Below are 18,118 nucleotides of genomic sequence, written 5' to 3'. Positions count from 1 at the left end.
ATATCAGGTATAATAATATTATAGTGTATGGTGTATATTATTATCATATACATTTGGCCCTTTATTTCTGTGGGTTTCGCATCTGCAGGTTCAACCAACTGCAGATTCAGGAAAAAAATTTCCAGAAAGCTCCAAAAAGCAAAGCTTGAATTTGCCACGCACCGACAGCTATTTACATGGCATTTACACTGTATTTATAACTATTTACATAGCATTTACATTGTACTGTGTGTTATAGGTAATCTAGAGCTCATTTACAGTGCACGGGGGGGTGTGCGCAGGTAATATGCCATCTTATAGAAGGGACGTGGGCATCTGTGGATTTTGGTGTCCTTGGGGGTCCTGGAGCGAGTCCCCCATGGCTACCGAGGGACGACTGTGTTATAATTGTTATTATAGTATTAGATCCACATCACGGACAGTATTCTATAAAGTGCACACAGATGTTAGTCCAGTCGCTGCCTTTGTTGGTGTAGTTACACTGTTTCATAGTGAAAAATGTCAGTAACCAACTGGCAGTGACTGCAAAATGTGCTTTGCCAAAGGAAATGGATCCCAGTGCAGGGAGGTCTGGGCCTCTGTGCGGGGGAGCTGCAGTCCCCAGATTTTTGGCTCAGTGTCATGTTCCTTTAAATAGCCCTGTCCTGGGTCTAAGAAGGTCATCCCTCTACCGTAAACTCAGCTGACCTCACTCAGCCCTGGGGAGACTGATGGGGCCACGGCCTCCTCAGACTCCCCGGAGCTGTGCAGTCCCCCCGAGTCCCTCCCTGGCAGAACTGAGGCTGGCCGCAGCTGCCCAGACTCCATGCGTGGGGCTGGGGCGGGGGGCGGTGCTCAGCTGCACGAGGCCGTCCCTCTGACCATCCAGCTGGGCACAGTCCGGCAGGGGGAGTCCTGTGCTCTGTCCTGTGCTCTGGCAAAATGCGTAGAACCACAAGGCAGCCGCATGTGATCTGTCATTGTCCTTGGTGCGCACGCTCCAGAGTTGTGTTGTGGATGAAAGCCAGGCAGAACTGTTTCTAAGCAGTATGGCCACAGTTTTATAAAGGACGTTCCCGTCACAGAGCAGAGACCGTCTGGTGGGATATCCGTTAAATCTGTATGATGGGGTTAAAATTCGAGGGGGGCTTACTTACTATTTTTTAAATCTCTCTGTTTAAAAACTTAACAATTATATTTATTTAACAAAGGAAAATCCACATCATTAGCAACACTTTCGAAAATCCTGGTAACGAGTAGGACTCTAAAGAGAGCGCCGCCTATGGAGTTTGGATTTGGGGGCGGGGGGCACAGGGTCTGAGCTGTCCAGGGAGCCTGGGGCCTGCGTCTGAGCCGCCCCGGGGAGTCGCCTGCTGTCCACGTCGCCTCTCCCGTGCCAGGCCTCGGACCTCCCCTCTGCGGGTGTCCTCAGCACCCTCTCCAGCCAGTATCCATCCTTCCACTCATTTCTCACTCCACTGTCTTTCAAGTCGATTTATACGAGAAGGTACCTGCAACAGTGCTTTATACCACAAAGCCTACGGTGAACTAATCACAGGCCTCAAATATCGTTGACGCCAAAGATCTAGGAAGACGTGGGGAGGAGAATTTCATTTCCCGTATTATGCAAAATTGGTTGTGTGCAGAGCTTCACCTAATATGCTGGGGGTTTCCCCTGACAGGTGGCAATCAGATCAATCCTAGAGGAAGCGGCCGCCCTGTAAGGTAGGGAGTTGAGTTAAGGCAGTAGGTATATTTTGGAATGAGTATTTGCCCTAACTGTCTACCCCTTCTAGGCCTGGCGACTTTGGGAAAATCCAGTTCCACTTTCCAGGCAAGTTGACAGCACCTAAAGGCAGCTAAGCTTTCTGTAAAATAAGAATGTTCGGTTTTCTCAAGCTGGAAAACCGTTACTCGGCGTTAACGCGGAGATCACGGCATTCAGGCGTCTTTTCTTTCTTTCGAGGGTAGATCGGCCCGGCCTCCTGAATGTGGGACACATTGAGAAAATGCAGGAGGGCATTGTGCACGTTCTGAGGCTCCACTTGCAGAGCAACCATCCTGACGACGTCTTCCTCTTCCCAAAACTCCTCCAGAAACTGGCAGACCTGCGGCAGCTGGTCACGGAGCACGCGCAGCTGGTGCAGGTCATCAAGAAGACAGAGTCGGACGCGGCTCTGCACCCGCTGCTGCAGGAGATTTACAGGGACATGTACTGATGCCCCACCCGTGAACCCAGAAGAGGAACTCGTGCAGGGTTTCTGCCGGCGACAGCACGACGCGTGAGCGGTGGCGGCGGTGCGACTGTGCACACGCAGCCACACTTTAGCCTTACATGACGGGAGTCTGGGCTCCGGGTAACCGAGTCCTGTTCCACGTCTCTGTCTTCTTTTAACCAGTACTTCTGAGCGCGTGCAAAGTATTGAAATGCCGATGGTAGGCGGCTGACAGTCAGGACTTGGAAAATTAAGGAGAATGATGTTCAGCGGTCCGATTTTAACACACCTGATGTTAGTTAATCATCACAGGTTTCTTTACATCATGTTCGTAATTTGCCGTCGCGTTAGCCTCAGAACTCACGCTGTCTTCCCTTTTCGCCACCTTTTGACTGTCGTGCTCCTTTCTAATTTTGAAAACTAATCAGCACTTTCTAACTTTCATAATCCTGTGAGTCTAGGTGCATCCAAAGTTTAGGCGTTTTAGAAGCAGCCAAGTATTTATTTAGAAGACTTCGATTATGTTCCCTGAATTTGAAGAAAGGCAACATGCTGGGCTTTTTTCATCATAGGATTTAGGATTCCGAGAATTCCTGATAAGCTGTGCGCGGGCGGGGTGGCTTTGTTTCAGTGTGCTGCTTTCCTGCTTAGGGCTGATACGTGGAGAAGTCTATCCCCAGGTTTGTGTAGAAGGTCCTGGAAGCCGGGTCTCAGGCCCCTCTGGACTTGGTTCTTTGCCGTGTGAAGCTAGCGTCTGTGGTTGGCAGGGACGAGACAGACTCTGAACGTAGGTCAGCTTCCCATTCCTCTCACCTCGATTTCCCCTCAAATCTGAACCAGCCCAGTCAGGCTTTTGGGGGCCATGGGCGTGTCTTCAGGGGCAAACTGACAAATGATTTGTAAATGTTGCTCTGGGCCCCCTGCCCCCATCAAGGCAGCTCTGTGGTCTTTTTCTATGTTGCTTTTTGAAATATGCAGCTTTATTATTTTTTTTTAAACACTTGCTGGTGGTAGCTGCTTCATGGAGAGAAGATGTGGCAGATGCAAGTTCATGGCGTGGCTCAGGGGTGGGCAGGGGTCTCATCTGGAGAACGGAGGGGTGGGGTGTGAAAGAGGGTCGTATTAATCTCAGGATTCCTGACAGGCTGGTTGTTGTCACAGAGACGGAGAGTTGTCTCCTCTTCCAACTATGTGCGGAAGGGGGTTGGCCCAGTATCTAAAATAGTTGTTTCAGCCTTAAAGAGCAGCTCCTCAGCCTCGGTCCAGTTACGAAAGCAGTGTTGTTTATGGGTGTGTCTCAGAACACCTGGACCTGGAAAGCCTCTCTGTCCGCCAGATGAACTGTCCTGTCAGAGGGCTTGCAGCAGGGCCTCCCCCCGAGCCAGCCAGACGGGCTGAGCCTGCAGGCTCTGTTGACTCCGCAGGGTCCCTGGACGCCTCCTGAACTGACAGCACTTACGGCCTGGTTGTACCTTAGCTCCCTCCCCCTTTATCTTTGAGGAATTTGGTTCTGTAAGGTCATTGTTATTATTTGCTGTTAAAGAGTGACTAGGATGGAATTTGGTAAAGTTCCCAAGATCAGCATCACTATAAGCAGAACTGTGAGACTTCAACTAGAAAAAAGCAAAGGTTACAATCAGGACGTCCTTTTGACATAACACATGTAGCAATGTTTTTTATCTTCATTTTTCAAGAAATATCCAATCAAAGGATCTGTTGGAAGCAAACAAAGGCATTTCCTCTTTAGAATGACACCAATCAAGGGTCTCCCTAAGTCAGAAGGGCTTTGAGTCACGCGGTGCATCCATTTCCTGTTCTCTCCTAAAGTGCCACCTCCCCGGGCTGGGAGCCTGGCGGGCTGTGGCATGTTGCGGGTCTCGGGTCGCGGACTGGATTCTGGGGCCAGGCGTGTGTCGCCCCTCGCTCTGGTGTCCCGGGACAGATCCACTCACATGGACGCGACTTCGGAAAGTGAACCTTGAGACGCAGGCTTTCAGAAAAGCTGTCCATCCTGTTTAGATCCTCATGAAACCTACGTAAAACAGCTCCCAGTTTATACTGGCCGTAGGAGCAGCTGACAGGGGCCCAGGCGCTGCATCGGCCGCGTCAGTGAGCCTCGGCCTCTCCCGGGGCCCAGCCAGAGTACCCGCCGCACCCCTGGGGAAGCCACAGAGGAGGCCGCGAGCGACCTCAGCCTGAAAGTCGCTTGACCTTGTTCCCTTGTTAATAAGAAGAAATTCGTTTTGAACGACGGTGTCACTGATTGCCACTCGGAATATTTTGGGCCACCTAATCCAAGATTTCTCAGAGCACTGATAGTCAAATATGGACGAGTTATTCACCAGGCCATACACGGTAGTACGTCCAATAGGAACTTTAAGGGGTGCACGGACTGCTGGCTGGGCTTCAGTGGACATCGTCAGCGTCAGCGACAACGAAGCGTTGCAGCAGGTTCCAGGTGCTTCGACCATGAGTGTGGAGCCCGCTGCCCCGGTGCTGGACACAGGACGTGGGGGCCCCCTTTGCACCACCCTGAGCCCACCTTCAAGTCGCTGTTTAAACCTGATTCTTCATGTCCTCACCTGTCATAGCACAGAGGGCTGGACTCCCCAGAGACCACAGGTTACGGGCAGCCTCTGTCTCCAGTGCTGACGGGAAAGAGGGATGAGGGGCTCGCGGCGCCCCTCCTCTGCCTCCTGGGCATTTCCAGTTGGAGCCCCCCGCACTGAGTTCTGCACCGGCCACCCCACGAGAGGCCAGAGGGCTGCACATGCAGGGAGTTGTTTTGGTGACATCCGGTATTGTCAGAAACTGGGTCCCCTCCAGCCATCAGTGGGTGCGGGATTTGGGAGCAGTTTGAATTTTGCCGGAGCTTAGGAGCCCCTCCTTCCTTCCCGCCTTGTCTCCAGGTTCCCTGTGACCTTCCTACAGCTCTCTGGTGAGATGAGTTTAAAGCATCTTCCCAAAGAGGATGGGGGAGGAGGGTCTAGCTCAGAGGTAGAGCGTGTGCTTACCACACACGAGGTCTTGGGTTCAATCCCCAGGACCTCCATTAAGACTAACTAACTAAATAAACCTAATTACCTCCCCTCCCAAAAAAAAAAAAAAAAAAGATGTACGCACACACAAATAATACCTGTGAACGGAGCTGAAGGGATCTCCACGCATTAATGCCTTTGAGAGCTGTCCCTCTTAAAGGGACTCCTCCCTTTCCTCCTACGAGCATAGCACGCACCTTTCCACTGGAGCGATGTGTTTCTTTCTGCCGTAAAACTACGGAAACAGGCGGCCTTGAGGACCGTGCAGAGGTTCCAGCCCCAGGGCAGCATCCTAAGATCCGAGCAGAAGCTCAAGGCACAAGTAAGATCCTTTGTTTGACGTATGATGATAAGTAAACCATTAATTTAGCAACTCCTGCTTCCCCAAGCCCGCAGCGGGACAGCCACCTCAGGAGAGCTGTCAGAGGCACTGTTAAAATCAAGGTGCATACAAACGCGGGGGCTTTCTGGTGCGCCTCTAGTCTGACCTGAGCTGAGGGCTCAGGCTGTACGCTCACTGCCGCTGTGTGCGCTGAGACACAGAAGTTTACAGGACTCTTCAGGGGAACTTCTGTCGTTTGAAGGGAGCCTTACAGACACACGTGCAGAAGTCGCTGCGCGTGAGCGGTACCCGGGTTTAGGAGAAACGGCAATGGTCCCGGCTTGCGGTGACCTGCCCTCCAAGGCCTCCCACCTCCAGCTGCGCCTGCCGGCCATGCGTAAGCCTGTTTGTTCATGGAGAGATCCTGGCAGGTGAGGATGGAGAGAGATGCCTTCGTGCAAGCCTCCGTCAGGCCGTGGCTTTCCAACGCCTCGCCGCCCCCCAGTTGCACCTGTGCCTGGCTCCGGGCGTTTCCGGCCTCTGGCTCCCATTTCAAACCACTGGGCACGTTTGGCAACTACAACCAGATACACGATGGAGAGGTTGTGTGTGTGTGTATTGACCCAATGACCACATCTGTCTCTGGAATGTCTTTAAAACTCCTGTTTAAATATGAATCCATTGTTTCAACCAGCAAGTCCAGTGCTCCCAGCTAAGACTGACTTGACCACCGGCCTGGCCTTTTGTGGGGGCTTCCAGGGACCCAGGGAGAGCCCAGCACCTTCATAGTACCTCTTCGACCCGTGTTGCCTTTCAAAACACAGATCCCGCAAGGAAAACATGTCAGGTGCTCCCAGCTACCTACCTAGGCTGTCAACGCAGGTTCCTGCTGTCTCCTCCAGGTCTCCGCCCCATGATGGGAACACCTGGGTTCGGATGAAGGTTCTCCTGGCGGTGCAGGTTTGGCCCCAGGTCTAGCGCATTTCCCCCACCTCCGGGTTCCTGCGGGTTAGCCTGGGCCACCTGGAGGGGTTACTTGCTCTTAAATTCACAACAGTGGTGTCAACTCAGGAGAGGTCAGGAAATTATACCGTCCATAGAAGTCACAAGATAAGGTCGATGCCATCAACTGAGGGCTTACGGATTGTTAAAAAGTTTCCAGGGAGGACCTTCTCCACACTCACCGTTTGTACGGCACCGGGAGGCAGGCGCTGGCCGTTTCCAAAGCCAGGTTATCTGTATTTGTTTATCTTCAAAGTGGCCCCGCTTCTCTTAAATCTTGGGCCAAGCTGACTTATGGGCTCCCCTGGGATTAAGGATTCTTCCCAAACAAGTCTGCATCAAGCGGTCAGCTAAGGGGAATCTTGCCTTCCTGACAGCAGTGACCTTCAGATGGCACAGCCTGCCTGCAGCAGGAGGGCCCCGCGGACTGCTCAGCGGGGCCGTGATGGTAACCAGGCTGCCCGAACGGTGCTGACCGCGCCTCCCTACCTGGGCTCTTTCCGCCTTACCCCGGTAAGGACTGTCCCCACAGCAAGGTCTCCTCTGGGGACCTTCTGCCTGGACAGATCTAAGACTCGGCTCCAAAGGTGAAGTCTGTCTGCTTTTAGGTGCTGTTTTAATACAATTCAGGGACGTGGCCATCGACCCTCAGCCTGTGAAACACACTAGAATGAGAATAAAGGCCAGAAATCGGTCTGACTCAGAACACAGGAGACCCCTCTGTTTCCTTGGAAACTACAATACAAGCTAAAATATGATCTTGGAAGTTTTGTTAAGACAAAAGGGAAAAAAGACAGTTGAGTCTTCATGCTTCCATTTCAATCGTCAAGTAGCGCTTTCTGTTCGGCTGTTTTCCTGGGACACGGCAGGTCCTCGAGCTGCAGAGGGGGCCGCTGTGGGCGCCACCTGGTCACTGGAGCAGAAAGTGAGAGGTGCCACCCCGGCTGACTTCCAGCAGCCTCTTCCCAGCTTAAGGCATCAGGACTCCTTCTAGGTCGAGTGGGGCTGTCAGCAGACCGTCTGCTTCTCAGAATCTCCGCCCGAGACAAGAGAAGTCTCCCTGTTTACTTCCACCCCTCTGAGGAAGGGGGGCCACTGTGACCTAGCTGGGATCCATGCAGCCACGTCCTCCAGGACTCCTTTGCCTAATAGGACAGACCAAACTGCATCCACTTCAAGGTCACATCCTGACTGAGGCAACTGACAACAGCAAGGACCTCAGTGCCCCCGTGGTTGTTCAATGCATTATTTGCAAAAAAAAAAAAAATCAATTTTTTAACATCACAAACAGCAAATTAAGACCTGGGTCACGTTTTTAAATTTAAAATGTGTTTGCTAGTTTGGGTCACATGTGAAGCCTTCCATGTTTTCCCCAGAGGAGGTGACACACCGGCCTCCTACCCCCCTGCCCTGCCCCGGCACCCAGCACCTAAAGTCCGTTCTGTAATGAACAGTCCAGAACCACGCCAGCCGGTGCACGGATGAGCGCCCCATCACCCCTGCCTCCTGGGACGAGCGGGGAGCTGCGGGGCCATGGGCACGTGGGCCACCAAGTCCCCAGGCCCTGAAGACAAGTGATTTCAAGGTAAAATCATTCACTTTGGGGAAATGTCTTTTCATTTTAAAGGCACAGATGGCCTGGTCCTTTTTTCAGGCCTAAAAAAAAATGTACCTCACGTAAGATGGATACCACTCAGAACCCTTTTTGGTAAGATCACGGTATTCGAATTTGAGTATCACTATTTTTTCTACACTGTATGGTCAAAAGAACTATGTTAATGGCTATATCTTAAATACTGTGATTTTTTTAAAAAAATCCTAATATAAATATTTTACTAACTTACAATCATGCATCTAATAGCAGACACTTGGATTCTCCTGAAATCAGTATTAGTTGACATGTACTCTTAGCAGTCTGGCTCCTGGACCTGCGGAAACACAGAGGAAGCTGAACTACCACAACTGAAACGCAGCTGCGCGCGCGCACGCGCTCGCAGGGCTCCTCCTCTCGGAGCCCTTGTGTGTGAAGTCTGTGCGCTTCACATACAAGACGACAAGCACGTCTCTCTCTGCCATTCCTACCAGCAAGGCTGCCTCAGGCTGGGTTAGCAGTCACTGACCCCACACAGCAGGGTCTCGCCCAAGGCCGTGAACTATTCCTATGTAGTGAGTAGCTGTCTGCTTTTCAGGGAATTACCACCTGTGCAATTTTACCAAAGAACTTTGCAATTTGAAATACTCTGCTGGGTCCCTGGCAGCCCCCAGATGGCCCAACCCGGAGCATAAAGCAGAAGCCACAGACCCTCGTGAGTCCCCCATACGTTGTTTTCTGTATCTTGGCAAATTTCTTCTTGATGTCTGTCTGTACCGCCCACCGGGACCTGTGGGGCCGTCACGCCGAAACTCGAGGGGGGAGCCTTGCCAGACACAGGGCAGGACGGCACAGGCTTCCAAAGCTAGGACTGAGCCTAGTTTCTTGGTGTGTTCATCGTCACTGTTCTCGGGTGCCTTATACTCTCAAAGTACTTAGGGGGCTGACAGACCCTTTGTATTTTATACTAAACAGGAGAATTCCAAAGCAGATCTTCCCTGGGCATGATGGCAGGGCACCCAGGGCGGCAGGAAGCCGCGTGTGTGGAGAGGAGCAAATGGGATCTTGTAGTCACTTTATGGTTAGCGGTTCCAGGCAATTAGAAAATGGCTATAAAATAACTTTGATTTTTTAAAAATCTTGGGTGTTACCCAGTTTCCCTTTACGAGATTGAACTGATCACACATACTGATTTATATCCTGAATTTATGGGAACTTACGTGTTTGGAATGTCCTACTGTAAGACTGATGAATGTAAAGAGTTAATTTCAGGGTACAGTTTTGCCTTAATGGTTTTAAAAAATAAACTATTTTTAAAAATTACTTGGTGAGTTTTGAGTGATGCTGCTGTGAGAATGAAACGTTGGTTTGAAAAAGCCAGCCCCAGCTGCAGTGCCCGCCCAGCACCCAGAACCGTCCGCCAGCTGCACGCAGGAGGTGGGCTCGACCTACACCAAGTCCTCGGGTGACAGGATGGGCCTGGGGCCCCGGGACAGAAAACCCAGGGCAGACATCAGTCAGTAAAGGCTCTTTATTCATGCTTTCATCAAACATGCTTCTAAACCCCCAACCCCAGGCTGTGTAAGCTGGCCCTGCACAAATTACAGAGACAGAGCGGGTCCTACCCCCTGAGAACCAGCAGGCAGAAGGCAAGGCCACAGCCAGTACCACCGGTGGCTCAGGTGGGGGCTGTGAGGGCAGCGGTGCAGGGGGAAGGGCGCCCGTGGCCTCAGCACCCCTAGCTCTGGAGCACGGGCGTCTGAGGCTGCCTCTTGGGCGCCTTCTCTGCGTGGCTTCTGGCTCTGCTGCTGCTGCAGGGGGACCGCAGCTCCCCTGGGCTGCAGACACTGCTCTTGCGGGTCCAGAAACAAGGTGGGCCACAGGCCAGATGGCCCGGGAGCCCCATGCAGGGCACTGCTGTGGACCTGACACCAACCAGACTCATGTCCGAGACCCCAGCTGGCTGGCAGGCCTCTTTGATGGAACTTTCCTTTTCTCCAAGTCTTGCTGGATTTCCTGAGGGAAAGCATCCATGTTCTCCTGGACACAGGGGAGGCAAAATCTCTTGGAGTAGAATAAACTGCACTCCTGAAAGAAGAGGGGGAGGGGGGAGGCTGAGTACCTTGCAGAGCACTGAGGCATCTCGCAGGGGCCAGACCTTCCACACAGGCAGGGCAGGGGCACTGGGCCAGGCCCCTAGGACACACGGGCAGCTGAGGGGAGGTGGGGACAGTGCAGCCAGGGCCAGAGCAGCAGGAAGGAGAGCTGGGCCCAGGGGTCTGGCCACCACCTGGAGTAGGGTCTCCACCCAAGAGAATATGACGGAGGTCTGCGGGAGGCGGGGTCAGAACCTGCAGGCAGCGGGTATCTAAGGGTTCTTGACAGGTGGGACTCATTCAGCGAGACTGGTGGCGAATGCACGCAGGAGAGATGCAGCGCAGGCCTGGCTTAACCAGGGCGGGAAGGACTCCGGGACTGCCGGCTCCATCTCGGGGTGAGGGTGAGAAGCTGTAGCCCGGGCCACACTTAAATGGTTGGAAATCCTAGACCCCTCCCTCTCCCAGTCACCACGGCAGTGGAACAGGAGCTTGGTGACCACGCTGCTGGGGGCAGCAGGGTACAGGAGGGACAGCCTCACAAACCAAAAGGCCTGTGCCAGTTGACTGGCTGGTCCAGACAGGAGGCCAGAATTGCCCAAACATGCCTCTAATCGACCCTGGCACTCCTGACACTAAACTGATTTTCATCCCGCACAGGGTGCCACTGGCCCCTCTGCAACTGGGCATGGCCACGTGGCCAAGTCTGCGCAGCGGCTGTCATCGGCAGCTGTGTGCCCCCTCCAGACTATGCCCTTTGAAGGAAATTGATGGGTGCTCTCCTGTCCCTTCCCACCGATGGGGATGCAGATACCATGGTGGGAGTGGCAGCTGCCTCTGTGGACCACAGACACTGTGTGGAGGTGGCTGCTGTGCCCTGCTAGCCAGCACCACTGTGATGGCGTCTCCTATAGAAGAAAAGTGCAGGAGACAGTCTAGTCTACCCAGTGTCTGGGGGCCCCTCTGCTCCAGTGGTGTGGGTGCACCTCAACCAGGACAAGGCTGCCCGCCCTGCAGCTTGGGGAGGAGATGGCTCCCGTGGGCACTCACTGGCTAACAGCTGGCCAGTTACTCAGACTGTGGAGATTCCTGGTACCGTGAGGGGCCCTTTCCCCTCTGCTCACCAAGTGCAGCCCAAATTCCCAGGGGTGGTGTTCCAGGATCTCCCCCACCCCCCACACCACCCCCCTGTTCCCAGTCTTAACTTCCCAGCTGCTTCTCTTCCGAGTCGGGCCTTGGCCATGCCAGTAGCCCCATCCCCTCACATGGCCCCAAAATAGTTCTTCCTCCAGGCCTTTGCCTGAGCTGAGGCTTCCTCCCACCTCACCAAACTGCACCACCTTGACCTCTGATGGATGGAGGCTGACCGTTTAAACATGCTCTGGGACACAGCCGTTTGCACTTGACCCCCAGGCAGAGCTCAGGGACCTCTCAGACTGTGGGATCCCTCGGGTCACAGGGGCCACATGCCTGCACCTCCATCCATCCTTGGGTTTTCAAACAAGAGGCTCAGCTCTCCCAGTACACAGGGCCAACTCAGCCTCTCCAAGTATCAGTTTCTTCACCTGTAAAATGGGTGTAATACTGCTCTGCCTAACTAGGCGTGGGATGGGACTGAAGGACGCCTCACTGGTGAACAGGTCCCAAACACAGGACCTGGCACACAACAAATGCTCAAGAAAGCATGACTCATTCCTCTGGAAGGTCCCCCAAGAACAATCCATTGAGGGCAGGTGCACACAGCCATCTGGACAGTTGGTGGGAGGGGAAAGAACTATTAGGGGCCTCAGGGGCTGGTGCAGAGCCTCCAACAATCTCTTACTCCTCAACCCCGGCTGAGACCCTCCAGCTGCCCCGCTCGCCTGGCCCTACCCCTCCGCTGGCCGCAGCGGCCTATCCACAATGAGACAGACCAGCCGGCCCCTGAGAGACCCCCAACTCCCCTGCCAAGTGACGGTGACGGCTCCCGGGATTACCAAGACCAGGAAAGGCCGGCACTCCTCTGTCCCCGGGAAAGGCTTCCCTGTCACCTCTCCCACGATCACGCATGTGAGGTCCCGGCCACAGGGAGGGCGGGAAGGCGGTCCCAGCTGCTCCTGGCTTACCCACCGGGCCCACGCACACCAGCCTGCCACACAAACTGCATCTGGAGCCGAGGATCAGGAATCTGCCCTTGTCCGCGGTGAAGGGGTCCCTCATGACGTAGCTCTCCTCCAGGAGGCTGCAGGGCAGGGAGTGGTGCCAGGGTCAGAACAGCCCAAACGGCTGCTGGTGGACCTCCCCGGGGCCTGCATGCTGTGCCAGCCCATCGACGGAACGGGCTGACCCCGCTGTACCACCAAGTAGCAACAGAGAGGCAAGCCAGAGGGCCAGGCAGGGACTGAAATGAGACCTGCCCCAGGCTCTGTGACAACTGCAGGTAGAGAACCACTCCTCCTTGGCCAGAAGAAAGGCTGCTGCAACTCAGTCCCCTGCCCCCAGCCTGACTCACCAGGGGCCTCCACCCAAGCTCTCCATGCCCTCCCCTCACCCCCAGGATGACGCCCACTCGCAAACTGTCTGCTTCCACACGGGGAGAACAGGGCACCTTACACTGGGTACGGTGCTGGCCTTAGCGCACATCAGAAAGGAGACCAACAGGCCCCTCACCCGCAGAGGAACCCCAGCCAGAGGAAAGAAGCCTGGCCCAACTACTTGTCCCACGTGAGTGATGTGCTGGTCAGTTCCCTGAGATGCAGGTCAGGAATCAAGCCCCGGGACCCACTGGCTCTACTCCAGGCCTCCTCTGGGGAGACGCATGGGAAGTTGGTCCTCAGGACTCACTCCCATTAGTACAGGAGCCGCAAGGCAGACGGCTCCCTGCCGAGAAGGCAACTTCACGGGAACCAGCAGGAAAGGCAACTAGGCCTGGGGCCCCCCGTGAGGGGCCTCCACGGCTTCCTGTGTCCCCAGCTGCTGAGCTGCTTCAGCCTGAGCCACAGTGCTTCCACCTCACAGCCAGAGCAGGGGTCGGACACTGGGCTGAGCAGGGAGGTAGGGACTGGGAGGTTCTGGGAGAGCTGGATGGCCCTCAAACCTTGTCCTGTGCCTTCCCAGGTCACACCTGAAGCATCCAGAGCCTGGTGGGGTGGGACCGAAGCACAGTTCCCAAGCCCTGTGTCAGACTCAAGCCAGCCAGCACTGGGCAGGCTCCCCGGGCCACTGGGACCCCATTACTCACACGACAGACCGGGTGTCAGGGGGCTGCTGCCCCACGTAGCTGTATGGAGCTGTTAAGGAGCACAGCTGGCACTCAAACACACCCAGGGGTCGGCACTCTGCCTCCAATGCCATCTGCAAGATCCAGAGACAAGGATGTCACCTTCAGAACCAACAACGACCCACATCTCAAAGCCCCGCTGCATGCTTCTTACCCATAGGTAAGGACACCTTACAGACAAGGAACCTCAAGTTCAGAGTGAGTACGAGGCCTGCTCAAGGTCACATGTCATTTTCAAGTGCACGTGAGATATTCACTAAGACAGACTATATGCTGGGCCATAAAATGAACCTCAAACGTGGGGGCTAGGTATAGCTCAGAGGGAGAGTGTGTGCTTAGCACGCACATGGTCTTGGGTTCAATCCCCGGTACCTCCGTTAAAAAAATAAATAGGTAAAAAATAAATAAACCTAATTATCTCCCCCAAAAAACAAACTTTTTTTAATTTTTAAAAAATGAGCCTCAAACTTTAAAAGCCTGAAATCCTAAAGTACATTCTCCAACCCCAAAATAATTAAATTAAAATCAGTAACAAAAAGATACCTGGAAAATCCCCAAACATTTGGAAATTAAATGATATACTTCTAAATAAACCATAATTAAAAGAAGAAATCACAAGAGAAATTAGAAAATATTCTGAACTAAATGAAAACTAAAATACAAAGTATTAACATACAGAAAATGTAGCCTAAGTGGTGTTTACAGGGAATTCACTGCTTTAAATATTTAAATTGGAGAAGTTTTAAAATAAACCATCTAAGTTTCTACTATAAGAAGCTAGAAAAAGGCAAATTAAGCTTAACATAAACAGAAAGAAAAAAATAAAGAACAGAAATCAAAGAAACAGAAAATGGACAAAGAATAGGGGGAAAAAATCAATAAAACCAAAGCTGGTTATTTCAAAACTTCCGCAAAGTTGATAACCTCTAATTAGCCTGATTAAGAAAAACGGGAAGAAGACATAAACGACCACAGTGAGGAATGAAATAGGGGACATCACTAAGACTGCAGACATTAAAAGGATAATAAGGGAATGTTGTGAACTTTCTACCAAATAAATTTGACAATTCAAATGAAATGGACACATTTCTCAAAAAAAAACATCAATACTCAAAAGTGACTGGAAAAGAAATAGACAACCTGAATAGCCCTATGTCTATTAAGAAAGTTGAATTCATAATTTTAAATTTTCCTTTAAAATAAAACAGAACACCAGCCAAATTTCATGCCCAGATATTTTTACCAGCAAACTGTCAGGCATTTAAGGAAGAATTAATATCAACCTATAGAAACTGTTTCAGAACATAAAGGAACACTTTCCAAGAGGTTTTGAGGCCAGCATTACATGGACACCAAAACTGCCAGAATTACCCCGATACCACTAATCAGAGGGAACATACAGACCAATATTCCTCACAAACAAAAGTCTTTAGCAAAATATTAGCAAACTGCATTCAATGAGACAAAAGAAGCCTAGAGCATCACGATGGACTGGATTCAACCCAGGAGTGCAATGTTGGCTTAAAACCAGTGAATGCAATTCACGATGGCCAGAGAATGAAGGAAGGAAGCCCACACCATCATGTCAACAGACGCACGAAAAGGGCAACAAAATTCAGCAGGATTTTACAAAGCGGTGCTTCAAAGCTAAGGGGCTTCCCACCTGACTACAGAATAGACTTCCTTCCTGGGCACTGGAGGCCTCTTTAATCTGGGAATTATCTTCTCCCAATCGCTCCGCCATCTACCCCCCTCCATCCAAGCAGGCTGCAGTTAAGTGGGTCATTACTACCCTTCAGACGTTCCAGGTTCCCTGCACTTTCCCGCCGCCTGGCCTTTGCTCCCAATGTTTCTTCCACTCGGAGGGCCTTCCCCGACAGACATCTCCACCTACGGGGCTTCCCTCTGGCTGCCTCGCACATTTTCTGTTCCTCAGTTTGGCTTTCAGCTGTTCGAATGTGTATCTTCTCCCTCCCCCTCGCCTTAACCTATTTATCCTGGTTGTGCGGCTTTAAGCAGTTTGATCTGTGGTGTGCCATTTTTTTTTTACTATTTTGGACAATTCACTTGGAATATTTCTTCTGCCCCATTCTTGGTCTCTCTTTTCCCGCGGAGATTCCAACTGCAGACCCGTTAAACTTGGGTACTGTCCGCGATTCTTGGACCCCCGTTCTGGCTTTGTTTTTTCACTCTTTCCTCTCTCTCTGTGTCAGTCCGGGTAACTTCCACCGGCCTGGCCTCAGGTGCATCGGTTCCTCCCCCTGGTGTGTCAGATCGGCCGCCCTGCCCTCGGAAGGCTCGCGTCTCTGCAGCGCTCTTTACTCCCAGCGCCTCCGCTGGGCCTCCCTCCCCGTTCGCGCAGCGCGCCGCGGCAGGGAGGGCCGGGATGAGCCCGACTCGGCCCCGCCGCCCCCCTCCGCGTCCTCCTTCCCGCCCCGACGCCGCGGGCAGCTGCCCGGAAGCCCGCAGGCCGGGCCGGGCGAGCGGGAGGCTCCGGGAGGGGACCCGGGCCAGGCCGCGCACGTCCCCGCCAAGCCGCCAGGCCGCGCCACTCACCTCTGCCGCCGTCGCCCGGCCCAAAGCGCGTGCGCGGCCACGCCCCGTCCGCCGCCCCGGCCCCCGGCCTCTCTCCGCGCCCCTCCGTCCGCTCTCGGCGCGTGCGCGGCGCGGAGCCGGGCGGGGCGTCGCGGAGGGCTTCCGCCTCGCCTTCCGCCGCAGAGAGTCTTGGTGGCCCCAGCTTTCGGGTTGGCGACGCCCGGCAGGGCCTTCGCGAGTCCCGGCTAGTTCACGCGGACTGGACTTGCTGTGCTGGCGGCTCGGAGGCTCTCAGCCTCTTTTCGGGGCTTTCCACCGGGCTTCTGAAAATTGATGCCGCCGGTACACGGCGCAGAGAACTAGCCCATCCTTCCTCAGCCCCACGTGGTTTAGCCCACCGCGCGCCTGCGACCCCAATGCGGTGGTCTTGGTTCTCGTGCTCCGTGTTCCCCCTTAGGACGGGAGCCCGGGGGCCTGGGGCCAGGGCGCAGGCAGTGGCGACGGTGTCCCCGTAAGGCAGCAGACAAAATTGGTTCAAAACAGCCCTTTTGCTAGTGGATAGAGAGGCAACCCCCCGGCCCCCTTAAATTATGGAGTCCACCAAAAGTGTGGGCTCTTGTCTGCTGGCTGAGAAGGAATTCTCAGAAGAGGCAGAGGGACAAAGTGAAAGGCTGCTTTATTGCTCAAAAAAAAATAAAAAAAATAAAATAAACAAGAGTCAGGGAGCTATAAGCCCAGGTGGCTTGACCAAGAACCTCCAATTTTGGGGTCTCGGCTGGGTCCTTTTATCCATCTTTTTTGTGGCTTATCTCCTTCCATTGGCTGCTCTTTTCCTGCTTGTTTTCCAGTTTGTTCTGCTCTGTGGAACAGACACTCTGCAAATAACAAGATCAGGTAACTGGGGATCCTCAAAACAATGTAGTTAAGCTAACACAGTGTGGTCTAGCTAGATCAAGCAAGACCCTTAAACAATGTGGTCATATAGATTAGATCTAGTCAGGGCTTTCTGTTCCTTCAGGGTGGCTTTTTCCATTATTCAAGCAAAGGTATTTCCTAAGGCCAAGTATAGGTTAATTTTAAACAGGTTAGTATTAAACCTTTAAAGAAGTCTCTAGACAGCAGGTCCTGGTTTCTATTCTCTGGCTCCTTGCCTCCCTCACTGTTGCTTCCTGTGACCTTTAAAAACTGCATCCAGGACTTGTCCCCATGTTCCTGCAAAGCCTTAAAGTGGCTGGCGATGCCCATGGTCATCTGGGCCCACCATCCTTCAACCTCCAGATCCTCATCTTGAAGCACCAACCATGCCAGCTTCTAAAGTTTCCCCTGGACCCTCCTAAGCTCCCCCTGCTCTGAGCCTCAGGTAATCTCTTCCCTAGACCTGTAATGGCTGTCCCACCCTACCCCCGGCCCCTCTACTCACATGTATGCGGGGCACCATCCTAGGGGTTAGGGGATGATTCTAAAGCCAGTAGCCCTGGAACTTTTCTCTTTGCGGAATTGAAAAAGAAGGGTTATAGGAAGTATCTCAGTAATGCTGGGAACAAGAACGACTCCTGGACTTGAGCAAGAGGCATTCCTGCCCTGAGCCTCAGGAGTTAGCAAGCACTTTGATTTTGCTAGTAGAACATATGACCTCAACTATGCTTACAGCAATGACATTCTTTGAATCAATTCAAAGATGATATAATGGGGTTTTGGGGGGTTTTTTTGGATCTGTCCAAAGATGGGCCATCTTGATGAAGCATTTCAAATCTGACCTATAGCCACTCTCAAACACATGACTGGTAATCCCATGAATGTTGTCAAAGCCATTAGACAATTTAGACAAGTTACTAGATGCACTAGAAGAGGTAAGTGAAATATATATTCAAAGAGTAAATCGTGGTCTTCGGCAGAAAATAAAGTTAATTTTGATTTGAGCTGTCCACAGTTATTAAAATAAGAAAAAGCTTTCCAAAAATCCAAAAGAATTAAAAATATCTCTAAAGCTTTAGGACAAAATTGGTTTCCCAAAAGAAACTACCTGTGAAATAAGGACTAAATAAAGAAAATGAAAAGCCACAGAATAGGATAAAATATT

At 52.5% G+C, this 18,118-nt stretch overlaps 2 protein-coding genes across 8 annotated transcripts in view; one reads left to right on the top strand and one right to left on the bottom strand.

Annotated features, from left to right (window-relative positions):
• The window catches only part of PPARA (peroxisome proliferator activated receptor alpha), a 65,289-nt gene extending 55,818 nt beyond the window's left edge, over positions 1–9,471 (top strand). For all 3 annotated transcript variants that reach the window (XM_031463441.2, XM_031463442.2, XM_064491359.1), the window contains one exon: positions 1,951–9,471. In XM_031463441.2, coding sequence (XP_031319301.1) covers positions 1,951–2,198 — 248 coding nt within the window. In that variant the 3' untranslated portion in view covers positions 2,199–9,471. The remainder of the gene's footprint in view (positions 1–1,950) is intronic.
• A 190-nt stretch (positions 9,472–9,661) lies between these two features.
• On the bottom strand, positions 9,662–16,134 carry CDPF1 (cysteine rich DPF motif domain containing 1). Of its 5 annotated transcripts, none has more exons than XM_064491362.1 (4): positions 16,060–16,134; positions 13,465–13,577; positions 12,350–12,465; positions 9,662–10,236 (listed from the first exon to the last, which is right to left on the bottom strand). In XM_064491362.1, exons 2-4 carry the CDS (start codon positions 13,575–13,577, stop codon positions 9,887–9,889), a joined length of 579 nt encoding a protein of 192 aa, XP_064347432.1. In that variant the 5' UTR covers positions 16,060–16,134; the 3' UTR covers positions 9,662–9,886. The 5 variants fall into 5 exon arrangements, with proteins under 5 accessions (XP_064347432.1, XP_064347433.1, XP_031319310.1 ...); XM_064491363.1 differs by lacking the exon at positions 16,060–16,134 and adding an exon at positions 15,571–15,995; XM_031463450.2 differs by lacking the exon at positions 16,060–16,134 and adding an exon at positions 15,167–15,994.
• Between the last annotated feature and the right edge of the window lie 1,984 nt (positions 16,135–18,118).

The sequence above is a fragment of the Camelus dromedarius genome, chromosome 11 (assembly GCF_036321535.1).
Source record: "Camelus dromedarius isolate mCamDro1 chromosome 11, mCamDro1.pat, whole genome shotgun sequence".
NCBI classification, from domain to species: domain Eukaryota; kingdom Metazoa; phylum Chordata; class Mammalia; order Artiodactyla; family Camelidae; genus Camelus; species Camelus dromedarius.
The sequence above is the reverse complement of the archived record's forward strand: the minus strand, read 5'-3'. Positions and strand labels throughout refer to the sequence as shown.